The 20,245-nt window shown below is 34.5% G+C and overlaps 2 protein-coding genes across 5 annotated transcripts; both read right to left on the reverse strand.

Moving 5' to 3' along the window:
- Positions 1-3,837: 3,837 nt before the first annotated feature.
- On the reverse strand, positions 3,838-4,858 carry LOC133298704 (LOB domain-containing protein 16-like). Its single transcript, XM_061498032.1, has 2 exons — positions 4,550-4,858; positions 3,838-4,167 (listed from the first exon to the last, which is right to left on the reverse strand). Exons 1-2 carry the CDS (start codon positions 4,835-4,837, stop codon positions 3,838-3,840), a joined length of 618 nt encoding a protein of 205 aa, XP_061354016.1. The 5' UTR covers positions 4,838-4,858.
- Positions 4,859-7,452: 2,594 nt separating this feature from the next.
- Positions 7,453-17,011, reverse strand: LOC133298695 (poly [ADP-ribose] polymerase 1). Of its 4 annotated transcripts, XR_009749842.1 has the most exons (21): positions 16,824-17,011; positions 16,556-16,605; positions 16,273-16,456; positions 14,811-14,997; positions 14,359-14,701; positions 13,754-13,949; positions 13,516-13,680; positions 13,307-13,367; positions 13,127-13,187; positions 12,786-13,037; positions 11,038-11,272; positions 10,818-10,930; positions 10,673-10,749; positions 10,366-10,526; positions 9,699-9,890; positions 9,476-9,584; positions 8,997-9,079; positions 8,747-8,884; positions 8,401-8,583; positions 8,035-8,189; positions 7,453-7,736 (listed from the first exon to the last, which is right to left on the reverse strand). XR_009749842.1 is itself a non-coding variant. In XM_061498020.1 (20 exons), exons 1-20 carry the CDS (start codon positions 16,971-16,973, stop codon positions 8,142-8,144), a joined length of 2,958 nt encoding a protein of 985 aa, XP_061354004.1. In that variant the 5' UTR covers positions 16,974-17,011; the 3' UTR covers positions 7,853-8,141. The 4 variants fall into 4 exon arrangements, 3 of the variants coding, with proteins under 3 accessions (XP_061354004.1, XP_061354003.1, XP_061354005.1); XM_061498020.1 differs by lacking the exon at positions 7,453-7,736 and having other exon boundaries at positions 7,853-8,189; positions 14,359-14,671; XM_061498019.1 differs by lacking the exon at positions 7,453-7,736 and having other exon boundaries at positions 7,853-8,189.
- Between the last annotated feature and the right edge of the window lie 3,234 nt (positions 17,012-20,245).

A 20,245-nucleotide genomic window follows, 5' to 3' on the forward strand; every position in this document is an offset into this window, starting at 1 on the left:
GAGTGTACCATCATTATTAGTAAAGTTTGATATCTTGTACCCATTATTTACATAGTGAAAGTTTGATTCTAGATTAGTGTCCGTAGGCTTTTACTTTTTCACATTACAGGTTTTTCCATTTTAAAATATGCTTGTGTTCATTTCTCTCTCTCCTCCATATTTTCAATTTATGCTGCGTGTGATTTAGGTCGACCTCTAATTGATTGTGCCGAGCACGATCTTTGACTTCCGCAAATGCTTCTTAGCCGAAATTGAGAGACCGAGTTCGTCTCAACAAATCTAACCCGGCTCAAGATCATTTCACTTATTTTTGATTCGGTTCAAGTGCAGCACCGATCTAGTATTCAGATCAGACTAGTTGGGGGATCTGGTTTTCAGGGAATGATCTCAAGTATGTTAATGTAGGGGTGTTCATAGTAATAATGGTAAGGACCAAAGCACTATAGAGGCTTCCCATGGTGTGCATAAAGAGGATGTGTGTATGGTAAAGATGACTCTGCAGAGGGGTAACAACATAGGTAGAGAGTAGAAGAGAGGATCTCCCTCCATGTGTGAGGGGGGTATTTAGAGAGGAGAGCCCTTTCCAGCATGGGGGATCCAACTGGTCAGTCCTATGAGCTGTCTCATCAAGCCATATCTTGTCCTGAGACAAGACATGTTGCACACTGTCAGTATACTGGGGCAGCAGTGCAGGAAAAGGGGAATGTCCCAGTGCTGAGTTTCTATGGCTTGCCATGAGTACTCTCTAAAGGTTCTATATGTGGGCTTTAAGATATTGGACCCAACTGGTAGGCCTAAGGGAGTATCCAGTATTATACATAATTTTCCATTAAATCAATTGTGGCATGAGGTTGTTTAATTTATTGTCCATATATAATTCCAGAAAAATATTTTTGTTGTTACTGCAGATAAGTTATCTGCATTTACTTCTAAAACGACGTCGTTTTGAGATTGAAATATTAAAAAATTATAATTATAAAGACTATAATAACCCTGAAATAAATTAAAATTATAAAAACACCATGATTTCTGCCCCAAAATGACATCGTATTGGGCTTACTGCAAATAACTTATCTGCAGTAACAGCAGAAAAAGCAAACCCATATAATTTTGTGTTCATCCGAGGTTTTAAAGGGGGTCCATTAATACTTAAACAACAGCCTTCAATGGCCTGCATTTAATCCATTTTCTTATACTTTTCTACCCGAGGCTATAACCATAGGAGATCTTTCTGCTATTTCTAATTCTGTTTTCTGGATCATAACTTTCAACATGCTTCATAAGCAAATTGAATTGGCTCAATTGAAAATTATGATTTAATATATAAAACTCATTTGCAAAGACACTTCAATGGTTGGAAATCTCAGATTTAAATCTCATTAGAAATAAGTGGTTTGAAGCATATGATTGATTATCTCCTTGATCTAGCTATTACATAATTAACCCATATTACTCTTCAGCTAATTTCTTGTGCTTCACTATGAGTTTCTGCGTATGGTCCACATAGTTCTATTATGAAAATAATGAACAAGATCACTCCCACAGCACATTGATATCTTCTTTCTTCTCTTGTTTCCTTTACACAAGGCATCACCTATTATAATGTATGTAGAAGTCTGAGACCAAATTTTATTTTTGCTATATTTAAATAGGGAGTTACTAATCTTATGTCACATGAGATAGTTATCTCATGTGGGTGAAACAAAGTTGTGGGGCCCATAATTTAAAAAAAATAAAAAAATAAAAGAAGAAATGGGCACAAAATTTCATGAATATACAATATAAGATAGTTATTTTATGTGACATAAGACAACTATTTTCCATTTAAATAACTTATAAGGAAATCACCAATAGTATTTGAGTGGCATGCAAGGAAATTAATCATAACATAGTTTAACGAGGTAAACTTAAAAGTACATTTTAGCAGCTCAGTTATGATCACAATAATAGTACTTTGCAAGACCCAATCGATTCGGTATAGTACGGTTCTCTGTTTCTTTCTGTTAATCATTACAATTTTTTTATTATATGATCATCACCGTATAGTAGTGTCAATACTCCCCAATCAAATTTATTCAGCTTAATGACTCTACCAAATCAAAGCAATGCTTTCAAAGTATGGTCGAGCAAGTTTACTGGGCAATGCTATATAGAATTATAGGCTCTCTATTTGATGTTACTATAGAATGGATAAATAAAACTAGTGATGTAACTAATGCATTCAATCCAGGAGACACTTTGTCTACTTGTATGAATACAAAATCATTAGTGTATTGATACTACAATTAGGTTAGCATAGTAATATTAGGTAAAACTACCTGCAAGTGGGGTCCATTAGATACTTACCCTAGGGTTGTGCTTGCCTTCAAACTATAATAATAGCATCCAAGTCCTCTCTAACCCCTGCCTTGCAAAAACAAAAATTCAGAAAGATGTCTCATCAATGCGCCCAAGGGAACATTGCACTTGGATCTAAACATGTTGAAAATGGGGCAACTTGGATCACTTTTGACTTGAGTTCCTCGTTTCCCTCGCAACATATAAAAGAAAAAAACCTTGAAGACTTGTGGACTAATATGCTATGATTAATGCTCATGCATGATCTCTTTTGTGGTCCCTTAGTGTTTTTTTTTTTTAGGTTAGAAAAAAGAACAAATTATCAGATATAGTAGAAGAGTGTCTAGAATTTTTTATTTTTTATTTTATTTTCTTACCCTAAATTGGAGACCGGAGTCTAGTGTCTAAAAATTTTTGTTCATGTTATTTTTTTTAGAGGATAGGCTATAAATTACTATTATTTTTTTTACTACTTTTTATTATCAATTTTGTTATCACTAGATCAAAATCAAATCAATGGGTCTTACTTGATGATATTTTGTAACTGTTAATTTGATTTTGATCTAACGATAATAAAATTGTTAGTAAGAAGTGATGAAAAAGAATGGTATTAAATATAACCTCTCTCATTTATTTATCTAAAAAGATTAATATTTCTCATGTTATAAGAAATAATTTTATCTCCTACACATATATAAAAGTGTGTGGACTCCATGTGGGATCATGTGAAGAGAAGATGAAAATAAAATATGGACTTATATACTTTTATATGTGTAAGAGAAAAAATTATCTTTTACAATATAAGAAACACTAATCTCAAAAATAAAATATAAAAACTCATAAACGGGAATGAAACTACTATTCACAAAAGTAGCACAAGGACAGCTGAGACCAGTATGTGCTTGTCTTCTAACAAATGCAGATTAACCTTGATATGTGGATTCCCGTTATTAATAAAACAAAAAGTTCAAGTACGTGTAAACATTTGTCATCTATAAGGTTCAATTGAGCGTGTGGTTTTGTTAGGAAAAAAGATCTCCCATTAAGCGAGGAGGGAGAAGGAGGGAGACAAAGGACAACTAATAATTCAAAGGTACGCATCATTATTGAAGTTTGACAAGCAAAGAATGCATAATAATTCATGACAACCCCTATTTTGTAGGCTTCCTTTTTTTCCCATTATTGTTTAAGAGTGTCTTTGTTTTATAGTAGTTGAGATTAAAAACCACATTATTATTTTCTACCCTGGAAGTTAACCACTGCTAATTTGAGTAAAAACAGTAACACATAGAGAAAGAGCTAGAGAGACTAAGCTAGTCTGCAAAAAATTAATTTCTTTTGGATTGAATCCACAAACAGAAAACCTAATGCTTAGTTTAGGCTTATCAGTTATGGCCAGTTTTTTCTTCATGACACTCTCATTATATACAACACTAGGCAAAGAGCATATCCCCTAAACACCCTTCAAGAAAACAAAGGCTAGCTTTATTGGTAACCTATTCAATTCCTCATCATCCTGAGTGCCAATTCTTGCAGCTCACCCAAGTCATTATTACCATATGATCTTCTCTTAGAACAAGCTTGGAATGAGAAATTATCCTCTCTGCTTTGTATATCTTGCATGCCAATTCCATCATTGATGCTGCTATGATCAATTGACTCAAGTGAGCTCTGAGGAGATATAGGATTCATGTTATGAGATAAACAAAATGGATTCATTGATTGTCCAGCTACATTCCCTGGCCACTGATTCTCTATGTTTCTTGTCTCCATCAGGTTCTGTGCCAGCTGAGCCTTCATTTGCATCACTTGTGTCTGCAAGCACGCCACCTCCATTTAAACAAAAAAAGAAAAATTGTAAGAGAATTAATTAACATGACTAGAAAATTTGTTTGTTTATTAATAAAATGACCGGTGCATATTTATATATAGTAAATGGCAATAAATAATTTTCTTGGACTGACCCTTGAAGCATCAAAGAAGCCAAACGTACGTAGCTAGAGATCAAAGCAAGAGAAAAAGACAGGAGTAGTGTGGTTGAATAATGACCTCATTGATTTTCCTAATTTCCAATATATATTAAAAAAAAATAAAGGGGTGATGATAAAAAAATAAAAAATAAAAAAATTCAAAGTTCTGAAGAGAATTTGATGAATGTATATGGATGAAGTTTAGAACTTTTGATGAGCTTTATAATTATATGTTGTGGTACCTGTTGTTGTAAGGCAAAAATGTGGGAGACACAGCCATAAACAGGGTCTCTGATACGAGCTTGTGCCTCATAAGCAATTGTGACAACCGCTTCACAACGATCATGAGCTGGTATATGCAAAAGCAATTTGGAAACGTTGCTGGCACCAAACACCTTATGGATTGCTGCAAATCTTGCAGGGCCTTGTTCTGAGCAAAAGTAAGGTGCAAAGATGCAATCAGCTGCACATTTTCTGCGGAGGAACTTGCATGCCCCACAAGGTGAGCCAGAGCCAGAGCCAGAAGCCATAGAGAGATCAGAGAGAGAGAGAGAGAGAGAGATAAAAGTGTGTGTTGTATTTTATGTGTGTGAAAAGAAAGGAAGAAGGTGGGAGAATGAGAAGAAGTGAATAAAATTTGTAGGCACACGGGCACACTAGGAAATGGTGCAAACTAAAATCTGAGGACTATTGTATGGGGGAGGGAGGAGATGGAAATGGTTAGGAGAAGTGGGACAGTGGGAATAAGGGGCATAAAGGGTCTTATAAGAAATGTGAATGGGGAACATTGGAGGGTCATGTGTTGGGTTCAAAGGGGACATTTCTTAATGGTAGATGCAATACGGGACTGGTTTTTCTATTGGGGTTAGACCAAGTTAATGTAATTTGGACTGTTTGTTATTCATGGCTTTTTCTTTTATTTATTTAGTTTTGGTTTCACTTAGAAGCTAATTTAGTATTTGTTTTGTTAGTGCATGCCTGTAATTGAATGGTGTTGAGTGGTTGGTTTGGTTTTAGTTTAGATTTATTTATTTATTGGATTAATTAATTAGTTTTTTTCTTTTTTTTTCCGCCGAACGCCGCACCTGGGAACTGCTGCTGTTTGTCGCTTCCTAACGGAGTTAGTACAATGCCACCTGCCGGTGAACCCTTCGGACAAACTTTTTTTTTATTTTGAGCTCATTGGATAGTTTATAGTTTTGTTTAACTTAAATTTAAATTTTTTATTCTTAATTTTTTATTTGAACATTATCATATTATTTTATTATGTATTGATGAATTGGTAAAAGACTGAAAAAATAGTGAGAATTTCGAATAATTAAAAAATTGTGATGGTATTATAACAAAAATACAAGTATGATTCTCCAGATGGAGCAGAACTGTTATGTTTTCTTATTATTTGGAAAAGCGATCTACAGAAGCTCAAAACAAATTAAAGGTGAAGCTTCCAGTCTACAAAAGTTATACTACTAAGAACACGGAAGCTTTTTCATAGTAACAGTATGTCCATAAGTACACAAAATGACTATATATAATTTAAGGGTCGCTTTTTGCTGCAAGAAAACAAAATTATGTAATAGACACAAAAAAAGAGAACCCATATTGATTTTTATTTTAAATGTTAGGATCGGATGTCATATTCTGATAAATATATATCTGATGCGGAAGAACTCTTTTTACAGCAACATGAAAAGTATAATTGCCATAATTTAATTCATAAAAGATATTACTTATATGATTTTAGTTCAAAGTTTCTGCGCACACAAATTAACTCTCAAAATTATCAATATCAATCATCTTAATTGTTAACTTGCTATCAAACTCATTCCTTACAAATTAATATTTTATATATGAAGACTTTAAGGGATTAAACAACATAAATAACATAATTAAAGCACAAAATGATATTTTTATTCTATGCATAATTGACTGCCATAGGATTTGTCATATCTTTTTCTTTGGCCTAAAGAAAAAAATCCTAAATGCCTGGGTGTTTTTCATAATTTCATTCCCCAAATGCACTTCCTTTTTCTTGTATTACGGCTTCACCAAGAGCAAGATTCTCCCATTTGTATGACCATCGGATTGTGATTGAAATAGATACTACCAATCATTTTATTTAAATATTTTCCGACCTATAAAAGAATATAATTGAAGGATTAATTCAAGTAGTACATATTTAATTCCACTTAAATAAGATCTTGTATTCAAGTCTTTGTGAATGCAAAAAAAATTCTTTGAAAAATTTAACCCTACCATAATTTAAATATTCCCGTAATATAAATATTCCCGACTCGAATAGAATTAACTTCTATGAAGGATACTTATGATTAAAAACAAAACCAAAAAACAAACAAACTAGCCATCATATCACTTGTCACCCTCGTCAAAGTTCTAGTTTTCCTTCCTAATTTGTCACCCGTGGTGTGAAATTCAAATCTTGCAATTTTGTTTATTCGAGCAGAAGGATGCTCTTAAGGTCGTTATCAAAATCTAAAATCAAATCTGCATTTTTGGGAAATCACTTTGAAAAATGACCTAGTACATAACTTACACCACCTTGATTGAGTCACGCTCAAGTGACAGGTATCGAAATGGTTTAATATTTTATATAAAAATTCTTTCAACTTTCATACCATTATGAATTTGCAAAGTCAAAATACTTCGATCAGATTCAGATGAAAAGCCGTCACATAACACCAAAACAAGCAATAAATTAGCTTGTAACTGAATAAATGACACTTACTCTTACATTCGTCACACTAAGGACCAGCTGTATTTTGTGGAGCACCAGCTGTATTGTGTGGGTAGCAAGTAGCAAGTAGAAAGTGATGCAAGATGAGCCACTAGAGAGTAAAACACACTATATACAGGTGCTTCATACATCATAACAAGTAGAAAACAAAAAATTGAAACATGAAAGCAGTTCGTCATACTTGACAATGAGAAATGGCTGTTTTATCAAAGAATATAGAGTCCCGTGTCACGGGTCTTTACTAAGAGCCGCCTTAGTTTAAGTTCTCACCACCATAATAGAGCTCAGAGAAGCTCTATTGATAAGCATGAAGTAACATGCAAAATTTTTATATCCACTCAACCATGACATAATCAAAATTTATTGATGCATCAATTAACAGCATCACCTTTTCACATGACCCACATGCAAAACACGTAATATCTTTTGCAACAAAAGAAGTTCCATGACATCCACAGCCCCAAAACCAGGGAAGCTTTTATTTATTCACTATTTTATTTTTGGCCTTACCACCAGTCTAGCTAAATGCAAATTTTTCTGCACTCAGGGTTCTTTTTTCTGAATATTGTTAAAGAAAACAAAAATTAAGATCACTATATTTACCTCAGACAAATAACCCAAGAACGTCATCTTCTGGGTACCCTCCCCTTCACTCAGGATGGAAAGCAGCTCTTCTGCTATTTATGCATACTTATCAGAAAAATGACTTGAGTAAGTTAAGATAAGTACACCTTAACTTATTTCTGTTTTCAGAAGATAAAAGATAAAAGCACCTATACTGGTGCAAGGGAAGAGCTCAATAATAAGAAGTATGATAATAAAATAGTGGTTCTATACACATAACTAGATCACAAATTGCATGAAAGATTACCACTATAAGTGACTAGTTTCAACTAGATCCCTGCACTTACAAACACACCCAAACAAAAAAAAGGTTGAAAGATCTCGAGTCAACTCAAAATGAGACCTTACCAAGACAATTCTAGAGAATCCCAGATGCACAATGTACAGGTCCCGGTCAAAAACTGCTTAGCGCAGATAATACCCAAAACAGCAGACTTCCAGTTCACTTCCAATCCTCATCTCTTGTGATGGAACCTCACCTTCAACAAGAATTGCATTTTAATCTGCACAAACAGTCCACATGCATATATGTTCAACAAAAAAAAAAAAAGGGAAATACCATATATCACACATTAACTCCAACAACCCCAGAAATATTTAAAAAGAGCATTGTGCAAGTATGTCATGAATCAATTTAAACCATATACATCCTAGCTTCCTTCATAAACATTGGCATGATAAGGCAAAAATACAACAACGAAGCCAGAAACTTACTTGAGCAGTATCATAAACAATATACTCATTGTACATGAGCTCAGAAGTCTTGACATTTGATGGCACTGGTTTGCCACAAGGAACAGTGACATCACCCCTCCACTTTACGTATTCTGATTCATGAGGCACTTTCTTGCCCAGTCCTTTAGTAGAGTGCTTTCCTTGAGGAGGTTTATCCATATACTAATTGGCAGACAACAAACAAAAAATTATTGCAAATCCATTTGACAGAAATTTAGTGTTGAATACAATATTATTGCTCATTTAGAACGCGTTTGAAATTATAAACAATCAATCATATGACCATATAAACGGATATGCATAACTTGAATTAAACCAAACTGACCTTGGCTTTCTTGAGCTCATAGACATTTCCAAGGGCAACTTCACTCAAAAGCATTAGACCAACAGGGTTTTTCTTCTCAGTGTAGCAATACTGAGCACTCTTGCTGACCAGGTCAGCAAAGTAAATACCTTTGCCAAACTGCATTGCAAATTATTCAGATTTTAGTACTGCTGTAGAAAGGTAATTAGGTATGACATGCACGAAAATATAAACATAAAAAGAGGTATGAAAGGGGAGTAATAGATAGAACCATATAGCCAGTAGCTGGGGCTTCAGGAGGTGCGATTCTGAGTCCTTGGCTAAGAATACCCACAAAATTTGTCAACCTAGAACCTACAATAAAGAACATTTTTGTTATAGGTGTTAACACAAATTTGTTCATATTTTCATTTACAGCTGCAGTATGTGCATCACCACAAAATAGTCATCCATGTGAACGTAATTCACCAAGAAAGTGATGTATTTTGTTAGAGAGATGAAAGAATTTTAACCTAGAAGTTTCAGCCTTTACAATTCCCCTGGTCTAGTATTGGCATTTCCCAAGGAGTAATCAGATACATGAGAAGAATTCCATGAGGGACATTTAGATATTGGGAGTTTTTTTAGGTTTTTGATCTCGTAAAGAAACCCGTTTATAGGAGCAAACATGCAAACAACATGAATCTTCCTGAAAGGAGGATATTTCACAACAGCAAACATGCAATTCTAGAAGCTAGCATCACAACCTACCATGCCATAGGAGCATTCTGTTACCAAGTTTCTCCCTGTAATGAACAAATTTATCAAATTCTCCTTCCCTTTCAAGGGAAAAAACTTCTTCTAGCTCAAGACTCCAATCCTGCATAGATTAATTACAAAGATTGTGGGAACTTGTACATGGTGACAAATGAAAGAGCACACACCAGAGACATAAATACAGAAACACATACTCGTATTCCAAATAAAGACATACCATATGTGTGGGGGCATGAGTAGTATGGAGAAACTTCTCAATTAAACGATAATCTTCACTATCATGAGGAAGTGGAGATATATCACAGTGGAGCTTCTTATAATTATCATCAATGGAGTCATCACTATTAGCATCAAACCCAACTAATCTTGAGGCTATTTCAATGTCTTGAAGGGCTTCTAACATTTTAACCTACAACAAAAGCAAGGGCATAATGGCATATTATTCAAATTATAATTAAGAGACTCAAATGCACCAATCCACAGTGGCGAAAGTCATCTACCAGCCCTCTGATAGAATTAGATAATTTATGTATCTTTCGTATCTTTGACATTCCTTGAACAATGTTGAAACAATGGACAGACCAAAAAGTTTCACAAGTCTTGCAATACTATTTGAATGGTCCTAACCTTTAGAGATTAAACCCACTGTCAAGTTGCAAGAAAACTTAAGAAATCATGTGATGGTCCAGTATAAATTCTTCGTTACACTATTCAAATATAAATAATAAAATAATTTCAATATTTGAGTTTTACACTTCAACTGCCAAAAATCATTGACTTCCTCAAGTCATAGCTGCAAGTAGAAACCAGCCGCAAAAACAAAGCATCAATCTAATTTCATGTTTCATAACCAAGCCAACACCTGAAAAATGAATACAATTCACCTTTGATTTAAAATCATTCTCATCCCTAATAATATGTGGATGAATAGAAGGGATCACTGTGAAGAACCGATTGCTGGCATCAATAAGCAAGCTTTCCCTGACTGATGGATCAGGGTCATTAAATTTTAACAGATTCTGTATATCTGTTAACGCTTCAAACCCTGGGAATAGCAATCAGAACAACATAAAATCAAACATTCATCACTTTGATACACACCATGGGCTTGCTTGGTGCTGCAAATTATACGAAATAGGAAACTACCATAGCTCATAAAAAAGTTTTCAAAATAATAATGTTTGAACATACCCTTTTGGATATTACTTTTGCTCAGTTTCCCAAGTGGCATTTCAGACATATTAATCTCAAATTCCATCATGGCAGCTCTACAAAACTCAAGATTCAGTATACATCAGACATATGCCAATAAAACGAAAAGGTATTAGACTATAACCTGTATGTTTCCACATTGAAGAGAATCTTCATCAATTCTATTAATGGAGGGGGTAGTTTGCTGTCTGCATTGTTTTTATTTTTCTTTGAGACCTGTTTGTTAACTCCATAATCCTACAAAGTTAAGTGTTAAAAACAACAATGAGTTGATTATCCCACCTGATGGGTGAAGATGATTTATGTCAAACAAATAATATAATAATAAGATTAAAAAACAGTACAATATCCAATGGGAAGAATCTTCCAGGTTGCTTCTGAATAGTCTTTTGTTCCCATGCCTCCCAAGGGTTTCCAGTCTTCTCTAAGAATAATCGTTTGAATTCACAGATTGCATCAGATTTCGGCATTTCTTCCAGTTTGTCTCCTCCAATCTTGTCATTTCCCACTCGACCCCATTTACGAAACACAAAGCAACCTGACCCCTTATCTTCTTGGATTATTTGGAGAATATAGTAGCTTTACAGAGGAAGCAAAAGTTAGATGATCATGATGATGGAGACAGTCACAGTTTTTTTTTTTTTTTTTTTTTTTTTTTTGGGGGGGGGGGGGGGGGGGGGGGGTTAAGTTGTACACGAAAAAACAGCATGACAACAATCTTGAAAAGGGAAGTGATGCACTAGAATTCAAGTGGGCTTAAAGCCCAAGTGCTCCCATAAAGCACCACCATAGTAACTTGCCGCAGTTACGGCATAATTACTGCCCTCATTTTATCATCATAAAACAATATTTAAGAATTCACTGACTAAGTAAATAAAGACAAAACCCAATCAAAATAAAAGGCCTTCAGTGTATACTAATTAAAGGTTCTGAGTCAAACGAACATTTATTTTCTAGGTTAATCCTCAAAAAACACAAGCTTACTTTTGAAAATCAATAATATGCATTTTTTGGTGGGGCACAAAACCAATAGTGATAAATATTTCAAACCCAAAGTGTGTGAAACACAAATTTATCAGCCAACGGAAAACAACTGAGCACAAGATTTATTTTCAGTAAGGACTCTAGGACAAACAAAGGCCCCATTAAACTATGTTGTGCCTTTTCAAAAGCTACTGTGATGAAGGTACTGTGAAAAAGCTGCTATGGAAACTTATTCAGAAAAGTGTGTTCCAAAAGTATTTAAAGTTACAAAAACAGATATATAGATTAAGAGATACAGGTTTAAATTTTGAGATGCGAAAATTGGGGATCAAGGTTAAGATTTTTTAAGGCATGCCCTATTTTCTACAACCGCTTTGAAAAGCTTACCCAAAGGCGCTTCTCAAAAGAACTTGTGGCTTTAAAAAGCACTATAAAAAAACTTTCATGAAACACACATTTGCAACTTTTCCCGTCAAAAAGAACCAGAGCCAAATGCCACTTCATTCCCAAAAATGACACACAATATAAACATAACTTTGCAGAAAACTAAAATGAAATTCATGACACAATGTTAACTTATTAGTGGATAATATAACTCCTCAGTGAAAAATTGCCAGATTTATAATTCTATTTTAGTTTTATTGAGAAATCTTAAGGAATGAGGATTTGATTAGTAGATTCTGGGAGTGTTCAAAACAACATGTGAAACATAATATCAAAGTTTCAATTAATGTTCTGATAAGAACCTTCGGATACACCACCCCAAAAGCTAGCTCAAAGGGTGAGTGCCCAAGGCCTTATAAACCCCACATTAGTTGCTCATACAACCAATGTGGGACTCCAAGTCTCATACCTTGCAAATGGGTCCTAACATGTTCCAACTGGAGAGCTCAGTCAACTTATGGGAATATAGACATATCAGCTCTTGACAGTTGACAGCTTGCTGTTTTCTATGCAACATTGCATAGCATAACAAAATCTAGAAGCATACCTTTTGGTTCTTTGTTCATCAATGACATAGAAACCAAACTGCTATTTTCTGCTTAGCCAACTAAACAAAATTTATGCTGAAGGCTGAACAAGAATGCTAAAGATACAATGAACCCACCTGTTAACACCAGTAGACAAATCAGACATATTCAAAGTTGTATTATATATGTTTTTCCCTTCCTCGAGTATGTGGCCAGAATCCTGGAGGCCAGAGGCCTCATGAACAGCACTGTGCCCCTTCACTTTGATGGTGACCATGCTAGAAGCCTCACCAATCATTTCAACTTTGTACATATCAAATGGAAGCTTCTTCTTTCTTTCTATACAGTCAACCAAATAGTCCTCTCTGACTATTGGTATTTTCATCCTCCTAGAGTTGAAACGCTTCCAAGTCAGTGATATTAGAATTAATCAAAGAAAAAGCAATACTCAAATCTGGCAATTTGAGTGCACCCATACCTTGCCTTCCGCATCTCAGCTTCATCATTGAGTGTTCCACTGACTACCAAGCAGTTGGTATCTGCAAGTAAACAGGTCAAATAGAAGATTACAAAAATCATACACATGAAGAGGCAAAAATATATTTATCCCTTTTTTTTTTGAATTTTCAAAAAACAAAATTCGTCTGAGCAGCAATACCTTTCTTCACTTTTGCATGAAGCACCCCACCTACACCATCAATTTTGCGTTTCCATTCCTCCTGTACAATCAACTTGTAGAAGATGAATGCGGAATACTAGAACACTAAATTAAACATGACTTTTATCAGAATGGTTTTGGGGGAGGGGGAACTTCAATTATGGATGTCAAAATGCAGATGTGAAAGGAAAAATGGAAGGAAGTTATACAATTGAGTCTTTAGGTAATCCACAGATAGAAACTTTCAAATCTCCCAAACTTTCACCGTATGCAGATTGATGCTGGCGAGCAGTAATTTGACGTTCAGCAGAATTCCTTGATGATGGCAGAGGCAATATCCTAACTGGTTTCTTCCCTTTTTGAGATTTGAACCACTGTAAACAGTATGCAAAATCTTAAGTCAGAATTTGTTGGTTTTGTTTGATGAATTTTTTTTTTCTTACACACCTTTTTAAGGTACTGATTATTTGTTTCCTCTGGAATTTTCCACTTCCCTTCAAGACGTTTTGGTTCGCAGGTAGAGTAGGAACATCTACTCCACTCAGAAACGAATCCATTGCACCGGTACATTCCTCCAGAATAATGCAGAAAACCAGAACATATTGGGCAATGACCAAGTGTTCCAAACATCATTCCATCAGCACTAAAATCACAATAATAATGATCACGGTGAAATAAATCATATCTTGCAGGATAATATTTCCAAAATACATCACAGAGCACAATACAACGAATTTGGAAAATCTGTCTCCAGTCCAGACAACCATATATGTGCTAGACTTGCTAGCATTTAATTTTTTTTCTTTTGATGAATAAATTCTGATTTATCCGTTACAAATTATAATAGAGCTCAATACACGTGATCATACATATTAGTGGACACCAAGCAAACAAATAATCATAATTTATTGTCAGTAAAATCATTGGCAACTTATAATTTAGAAGAAAGGGACAATAACATGTTGAATGAAAACTTTTTAGAAGGCACAGGCAGGGATAACGCAAAAGCTTCTTAAAGATCTGTGCAGAAAGTGCATGAGAGATTAAATTACCAGCGATCACGCAAACCAAGTTCTGGTCCTGTTGAATCTTGAGCATTGGCTTCCAGCATTTCGCGCAGCTCTGCTGTTGTCACATGATTTTTAAGATCATCTTTCAGACCCCAGAGTTCTTTGCTCTGGGCCTCCAGTTTATTCTCCAGATCACATGCTTCCTCTGAGCCATTAGCATTTTTCACTGATGCTGCCCTGCCTGCAGACACATCTCCTTTGGCCTTAGCAACTTTTGACTTCTGCTCACCATTGGCATCCTTTCCCCGTTTTGTGCCACCTTTGGAAGTGGATTGTTGCGCGGATTTTTTAACCTCTTCATCCTCAACGTTTGTACCACTACCACCTGAAAGGAAAACAGTGAGAAAATAAATACAAATATAACAAAAAGCGATGCAATTACTATTCACTACGGCATAAAAACCAGCCTTTCTTAAACATATCGATCACCGTACCTCCCTTATTCATAGGAGGACCCTTCTTAGCCAAGTCACTGACAGCTGATTGATCAGCAGATGAGAGATTATTCCATCCAGACAACTTATCCACTTGAATTAATGGTGATAGTTCCATGAGACACTTGGCATGGTGCCAAGCTAAACCTTTAGCACCTTGACCATCAGGCTTAGTAGAAATGCGAACCTAAAAATCAAATAAATAACAGTCAGCAAGGAGAGATATTCAAAAACCAATAACGCATAAGCATGGACCAATATGGTCATGAATGATTAGGGAACATTCTGAATTCTAATATGCATCTGAACAAAATACACCTTCCTGGTCTCTGACTGACTGCATAGCATTCAATTTTAACAATCTCAACAATGCACACATGAAATCTAACAAGCATGAAGAAACTTGTTGCTAATATCATTTTGCTGCTTTCATGAAATCCCAAAATGAAATGTGACATTAGTGGTTAATTTGAACATTACCAGATTCATTTTGAATTTTTTTAACCTTTTAAGGTGTTTCTAATAAAAGGAGAGGGAAAAAAATCGACTAGATGCAAGATTCCAAGTTCAACCTGAAAGCAGTAGCAGGAATTCAGTAGAGGCTTAGATCCCCGATTAGTACCTCCAATCAAAGGCCCCACCTACCTAATTAGTAAAGACAAAATGTGTACAAGACGCCTGAAGGCCTTTATTTTTTAGCCAGTATAAACTTGAAGAGGAAAGGTTATAAACTTAAGAGGTAGCTTCAACATGAACCAAAAGAGTTAAGGAACAAAATTCATTTCTGGAAAGTGGAAGAGCTAAGGAGGATTAGATTTACATGTCCATGACGCCACCCACAAAACTTAACTTGCGATAGGGTTGTGTTCTTCCACATGCTACCAAAATTTCTATACACAAAAAAATTTCCAGAAATTTATTAACTCTGCTGTTCTTTTACAAAGTTTTTTTCACTTGAAAGGTGGGATTTTGGCCATATAACATGAATCTCAAGATGGAAAATGCAATGAGATGGCATAACAATTCTGGTACCATGCACCAAGGGTTTTTACAAGATTTAACACACAAAGGAAAAGTAACACTAACTAGGTAAAAGACATTGGAAGCAAACATTTTAGCTGCCAAAGCAATATTTGTGGATATCAAACATGAACCGCTAGATGTTGGAAGTAAAATATAAACTATGCATCCTAATAGTTTTATCCCTTGAAATCAGCAACATCATCAGGGAATTACTAAATACCAAAGATGTTATTTTCCACAAGTTAATTTATGATAAACAAGATAAATTAAAATAAAAAATAATCAAATTTCCCATCTTAGATAATATTAGCATGTGTTTTTTGCTTATGATCTCATTTCCACTCCGCAAAATCGATTAGGTCCAATTAAGATACACGCTCTAAGAAGTTAGTTAGTCTTTTGAAATACTATGACATAGAAACTAACATTAAAAACCAACCTCTCCTTTAATAATTTTTTGACCACAATGCCTGCAAGTAGCACGAGAAGTTTGTGAAACTTCAATACCATATTCAGTATCTTTGATGGCATTTGACTTCGGTGGGCCACCACTCTCTATGTATTTTCTGATCTTCTGCTGATCTTCCCAACGAAGCAACTCTAAGTTTTCAACATCGTCAATTCTAGAACAACATTAAAACATGAAAATAAACCCTTGCTAATGTTGATGTCAAATCATGAAACAAACACATATTTAATGAAATAAGTAGAAAACTTCTTACGATTTTATCTGGTTGGCTTTCTTCAATATGCAATCAGCATGATTCCACATCTGACATGGAAAATGCAGATTAAAACACTAAAGACATGCAGTATAATTTTTATTTTTCCTAAAATGTACATATGATCAAACTAGGGCAATATTCAACAAAAAAAGAAATGAAATACAGACATTTGTTGAAATAAAAACGACGGTTTTAGAGGTGAAGTCAACATTTGTTGAAGAAAGAAAAGAAAAGCATGTTGTTATTGTTGGATATATATTATTACCGGCATGAGGCCATCGAATTTGGTGGACTGAACCATCTTGCCGAGACGGAGATTCTCGCTGGCAATGGGGCTCTTGCAGGTCCTGCACGACGATCGCCCTGACTTCGCGTACTCCACTTTCCATGCTTTTTGATTTTGAGGGTTCGCCATTCTCTCACACTCACAGCAACACAGTGACACTCTTACCTCCTTCCTTTTCCTTTCTCCTTATTATATCCACATTACATATTATTATATTATATGCCTTTTGCTATGCTTTCTATAACGCCAGGACGCCACTCGTGCTCCAAGAATGTACCTTCCTTGCTTTTTTCTCTTAAATATAAAAAAAGGGAGGTTATCATTCTTTGGCCTCAAAATAAATTTTACGGAAAAAATATGTGTTATTTAAAAGGATAGTTTTTTAAGATAAAAATAGAGATATATCATGCCAGGGAGAAATTTTTTTTTTTTTTTTCTCTCATGATTTATAGTTATCTTTCTCTTTAAACACATCACTTCGTATCCTTTATACCGACACACATTTTTCTCATTTTACTGATAAACTCAAAATGTATTATATTTTAGAAAAAAATATTTGTTATTTTAAATGACATAAAGTTATATCATTTTAATAAAGAGATAGAGTGATAGACACAAAATAATATTTTTTATTTAAAATTTAAATTAAAAAAAAATCACTCACTTTCTTTCCCATGATTTTTATTCTTTGTATCTATTTCTCTCCTAAAATGACATAACTTATGACATTTAAAATGACAAACATTAAACCTTTTTATTTTATACTAGTATTAGGTTTTAAGGATTAATATTTCTATTGTAGATAAAATTATTTTCTACATAAATTTAAATGTGTGAACCATATTTTCTTTTCCTATTGTCTCTTCTAGGGGTGTAAATGGGCCAGGCTGGCCCAGCCCAGCCTACGGCCCGGCCTACGTTGAGCCCAGCCTAGGCCCGGCCTTTCAGAAAAGTAGAGTAGGCTTAGGCTTATAAAAAAGTTTTTTTAATAAATAGGCCATAGGCCAATTTTGTCAAGCCCGGCCTACAGCCTTGTAGGCTGGCCTATTTAATTTATTAAGATAATAAAATAATATTTATTTTATGTGACAAAGACACAAAGTACCAAATATCACTATCTCTTACTTTTTGTGCTATTTTATTTTATGAAAGGAAAACTTGTCTAATGTCTCCAAATTTTACATGTTGTTGCAGCTTAATACCATGGAGCAATGGGTACCTTGCTGGATTATGATGTTACTGATGAAGATCTTTCAATAATACTCTTCTTTCCCTTGTCTTGATGGTGGTTTAAAGATTCTTAGATGAATGACATTCTCTTGTAGACGTTATTTCAGCATCCAGCAATTGTATTTTTCTTATTTTTCTCATTTCTTTGACTCTATTCCTCTATGATATACATTCTAGAGCTGAGAGATTATGTTGATTCTTTCTTGTTTATCATTTTTTTCTTATGAGAAGTACTAGTGCATGCATGAATGGAACTTTCTTTGCTCTATACAATTATTTTTTTTGCTTAGTATATATAGTGGGAGGCCGACAAAGCCTGTAGGTCATGTCAGACTTTCTTATTTTTGAAAATAGGTCGGGTTTGGCCTACAAATAAAGCCTTTAATAGGCCAGTAGGCCAGATAGGCTGAATTTTTTTTTTACGTAGGCTTGGGCTAAGATGGCAAAAGCCCAGCCTAGCCCAGCCCATTTACACCCTTAGTCTCTTCACATGGTCTCGTATGGGACCTACACACTTTTATATTAGTGTAAGAGATAGATAACATTATCTTATACAATATAAGAAACATTAATCCCTATGTTTTAACTTAGTAAGGGAATGAAACTAAGGGTAATACTTTTCTAATGTTGCATAAGAAAAATAATATCTCTTACACTCACATTTTTTAAAATGGATCCCACAAGAATTTGTTTCTCTCTCCTCAAACTCTTTTTTTTTTGAGTAAATACTCTTTTTGATCCTAAGCAAATTTCACGATGCCCAATTTAGTCCCTAGCAAATAAAAAGGCCCATTGTGGTCCCTAAGAAATTCAAAATGAATCCATTTAGTTGAAATCGTGGTCCCTCATAATTTCAAAATAGGCCCATATTAGTCCTCAAAAGGACTAAAATGGGTCCATTTTGTGTATCTTAGGGACCACGATGAGCCTTTTTATTTGCTAGGGACTAAAACGGGTATCGTGAAATTTGCTAAGGACCAAAAATGATATTTACTCTTCTTTTTTTTTTTGGGAATTTGTAGGGGAAAAACCCCACAGACACTAAAACAAGGAAATCCTACGCATAGAGCAAACCTCAGAAAATCCAGCTAAATACAGTAACTAAATCCCAGGTGGGGCGAAAGGGAAAAAACAACAACTATTATCTAATGGGTGATTAAGGGGATACTTAGTTAACCAATCCACGCATCTATTGCTCTCCCTATAAGAGTGAACAAGTTGAACTTTTTAGTTCTTCAACAACCAAGCTCGAATACGAGTCACCAGATGGGACTCTCGAGCTGCTTCGCCATCTCTGATGAGCAAAGTGATAACAGACATTGAATCACTTATTTATTATTTGGGTAGGAGATAATATTTTTTTATGCAACATAAAAAAAATTATTACCCTAAAACTAATGATTTATGACCTTATGAGCAAATAAAAAAGATTGTGCCCTTTCAACGAAAGAAATTTTGGTGATCCACACCAATCAAAATTAGATAACTAATGAGAATAGAGGAGAAATAATTTTTTATCCAAATATCACTTCCTTATTGGAAGGATCACATGAAACCTAAAGCACCAAATTTTTTTTCACTTTCCACTTTCAACCACAAGGAAATAAACTATGTAGGAAGTGACTTGTGATTTGTGACATTTTTTTCACGGCAATTATATTATATCTTGTGAGTTTACCATTTGTTTGTTGATAATGAACGCAGGCTCATAATATTTGTTCATGCAAATACAATATCAATAATATCTTCTATCTTTACTAGTAGCTCAGTTGGCACATGAAAATTAGTGATTGTTTAAATTTTCTCTTTTTTAAGTTAGAAGCTGCTTATAAGCACATGAAAACTAGTAGCTCAGTTTAGAGTTTAGGGTTTAGATCCTCTCTTTATCTGCTTATAAGCTAGGTCAAATAGGTTTTGGAAAAAGCTCTTATAGTGAAAATCTCTTTTTTTTTTATAATGAAGAAAAAAGCTGAAAATTAAAAACTCCTAGGAGGAGCTTTTTTTAAGCTCTTGTCTGCTTTTCTTGAATTGTGTGCTCTTTTTTTAAATGAAGAGTTATAAAAATAAAGAGAGAGATAATTTTTTTAAAATATGTGCTTTTAAATAACTTTTAAACTAAAACTTTCATGTGATTACCAAACAGTTTTTAGCTTTTTTTTTAAGTTTTTTGT

Source organism: Gastrolobium bilobum, unplaced genomic scaffold (assembly GCF_033153095.1).
Source record: "Gastrolobium bilobum isolate Gb01-03AN ecotype WA unplaced genomic scaffold, APGP_CSIRO_Gbil_v1 utg64434, whole genome shotgun sequence".
Lineage (NCBI taxonomy): Eukaryota > Viridiplantae > Streptophyta > Magnoliopsida > Fabales > Fabaceae > Gastrolobium > Gastrolobium bilobum.

Bases quoted from the DNA above. Each gene is read 5' to 3' on its own strand.
- LOC133298704 (XM_061498032.1), bottom strand. From the start codon at position 4,837: ATGGCTTCTGGCTCTGGCTCTGGCTCACCTTGTGGGGCATGCAAGTTC. The intron at 4,168-4,549 runs GTACCACAACAT...GTTTAAATGGAG, and splicing joins TTTTTGCCTTACAACAACAG to GTGGCGTGCTTGCAGACACA.
- LOC133298695 (XM_061498019.1), bottom strand. From the start codon at position 16,973: ATGGCGAACCCTCAAAATCAAAAAGCATGGAAAGTGGAGTACGCGAAG. The intron at 11,273-12,785 runs GTGGGTTCATTG...TCCTCTGTAAAG, and splicing joins TTGTCTACTGGTGTTAACAG to CTACTATATTCTCCAAATAA. The intron at 10,750-10,817 runs GTTATAGTCTAA...TGAGTTTTGTAG, and splicing joins TTCAATGTGGAAACATACAG to AGCTGCCATGATGGAATTTG.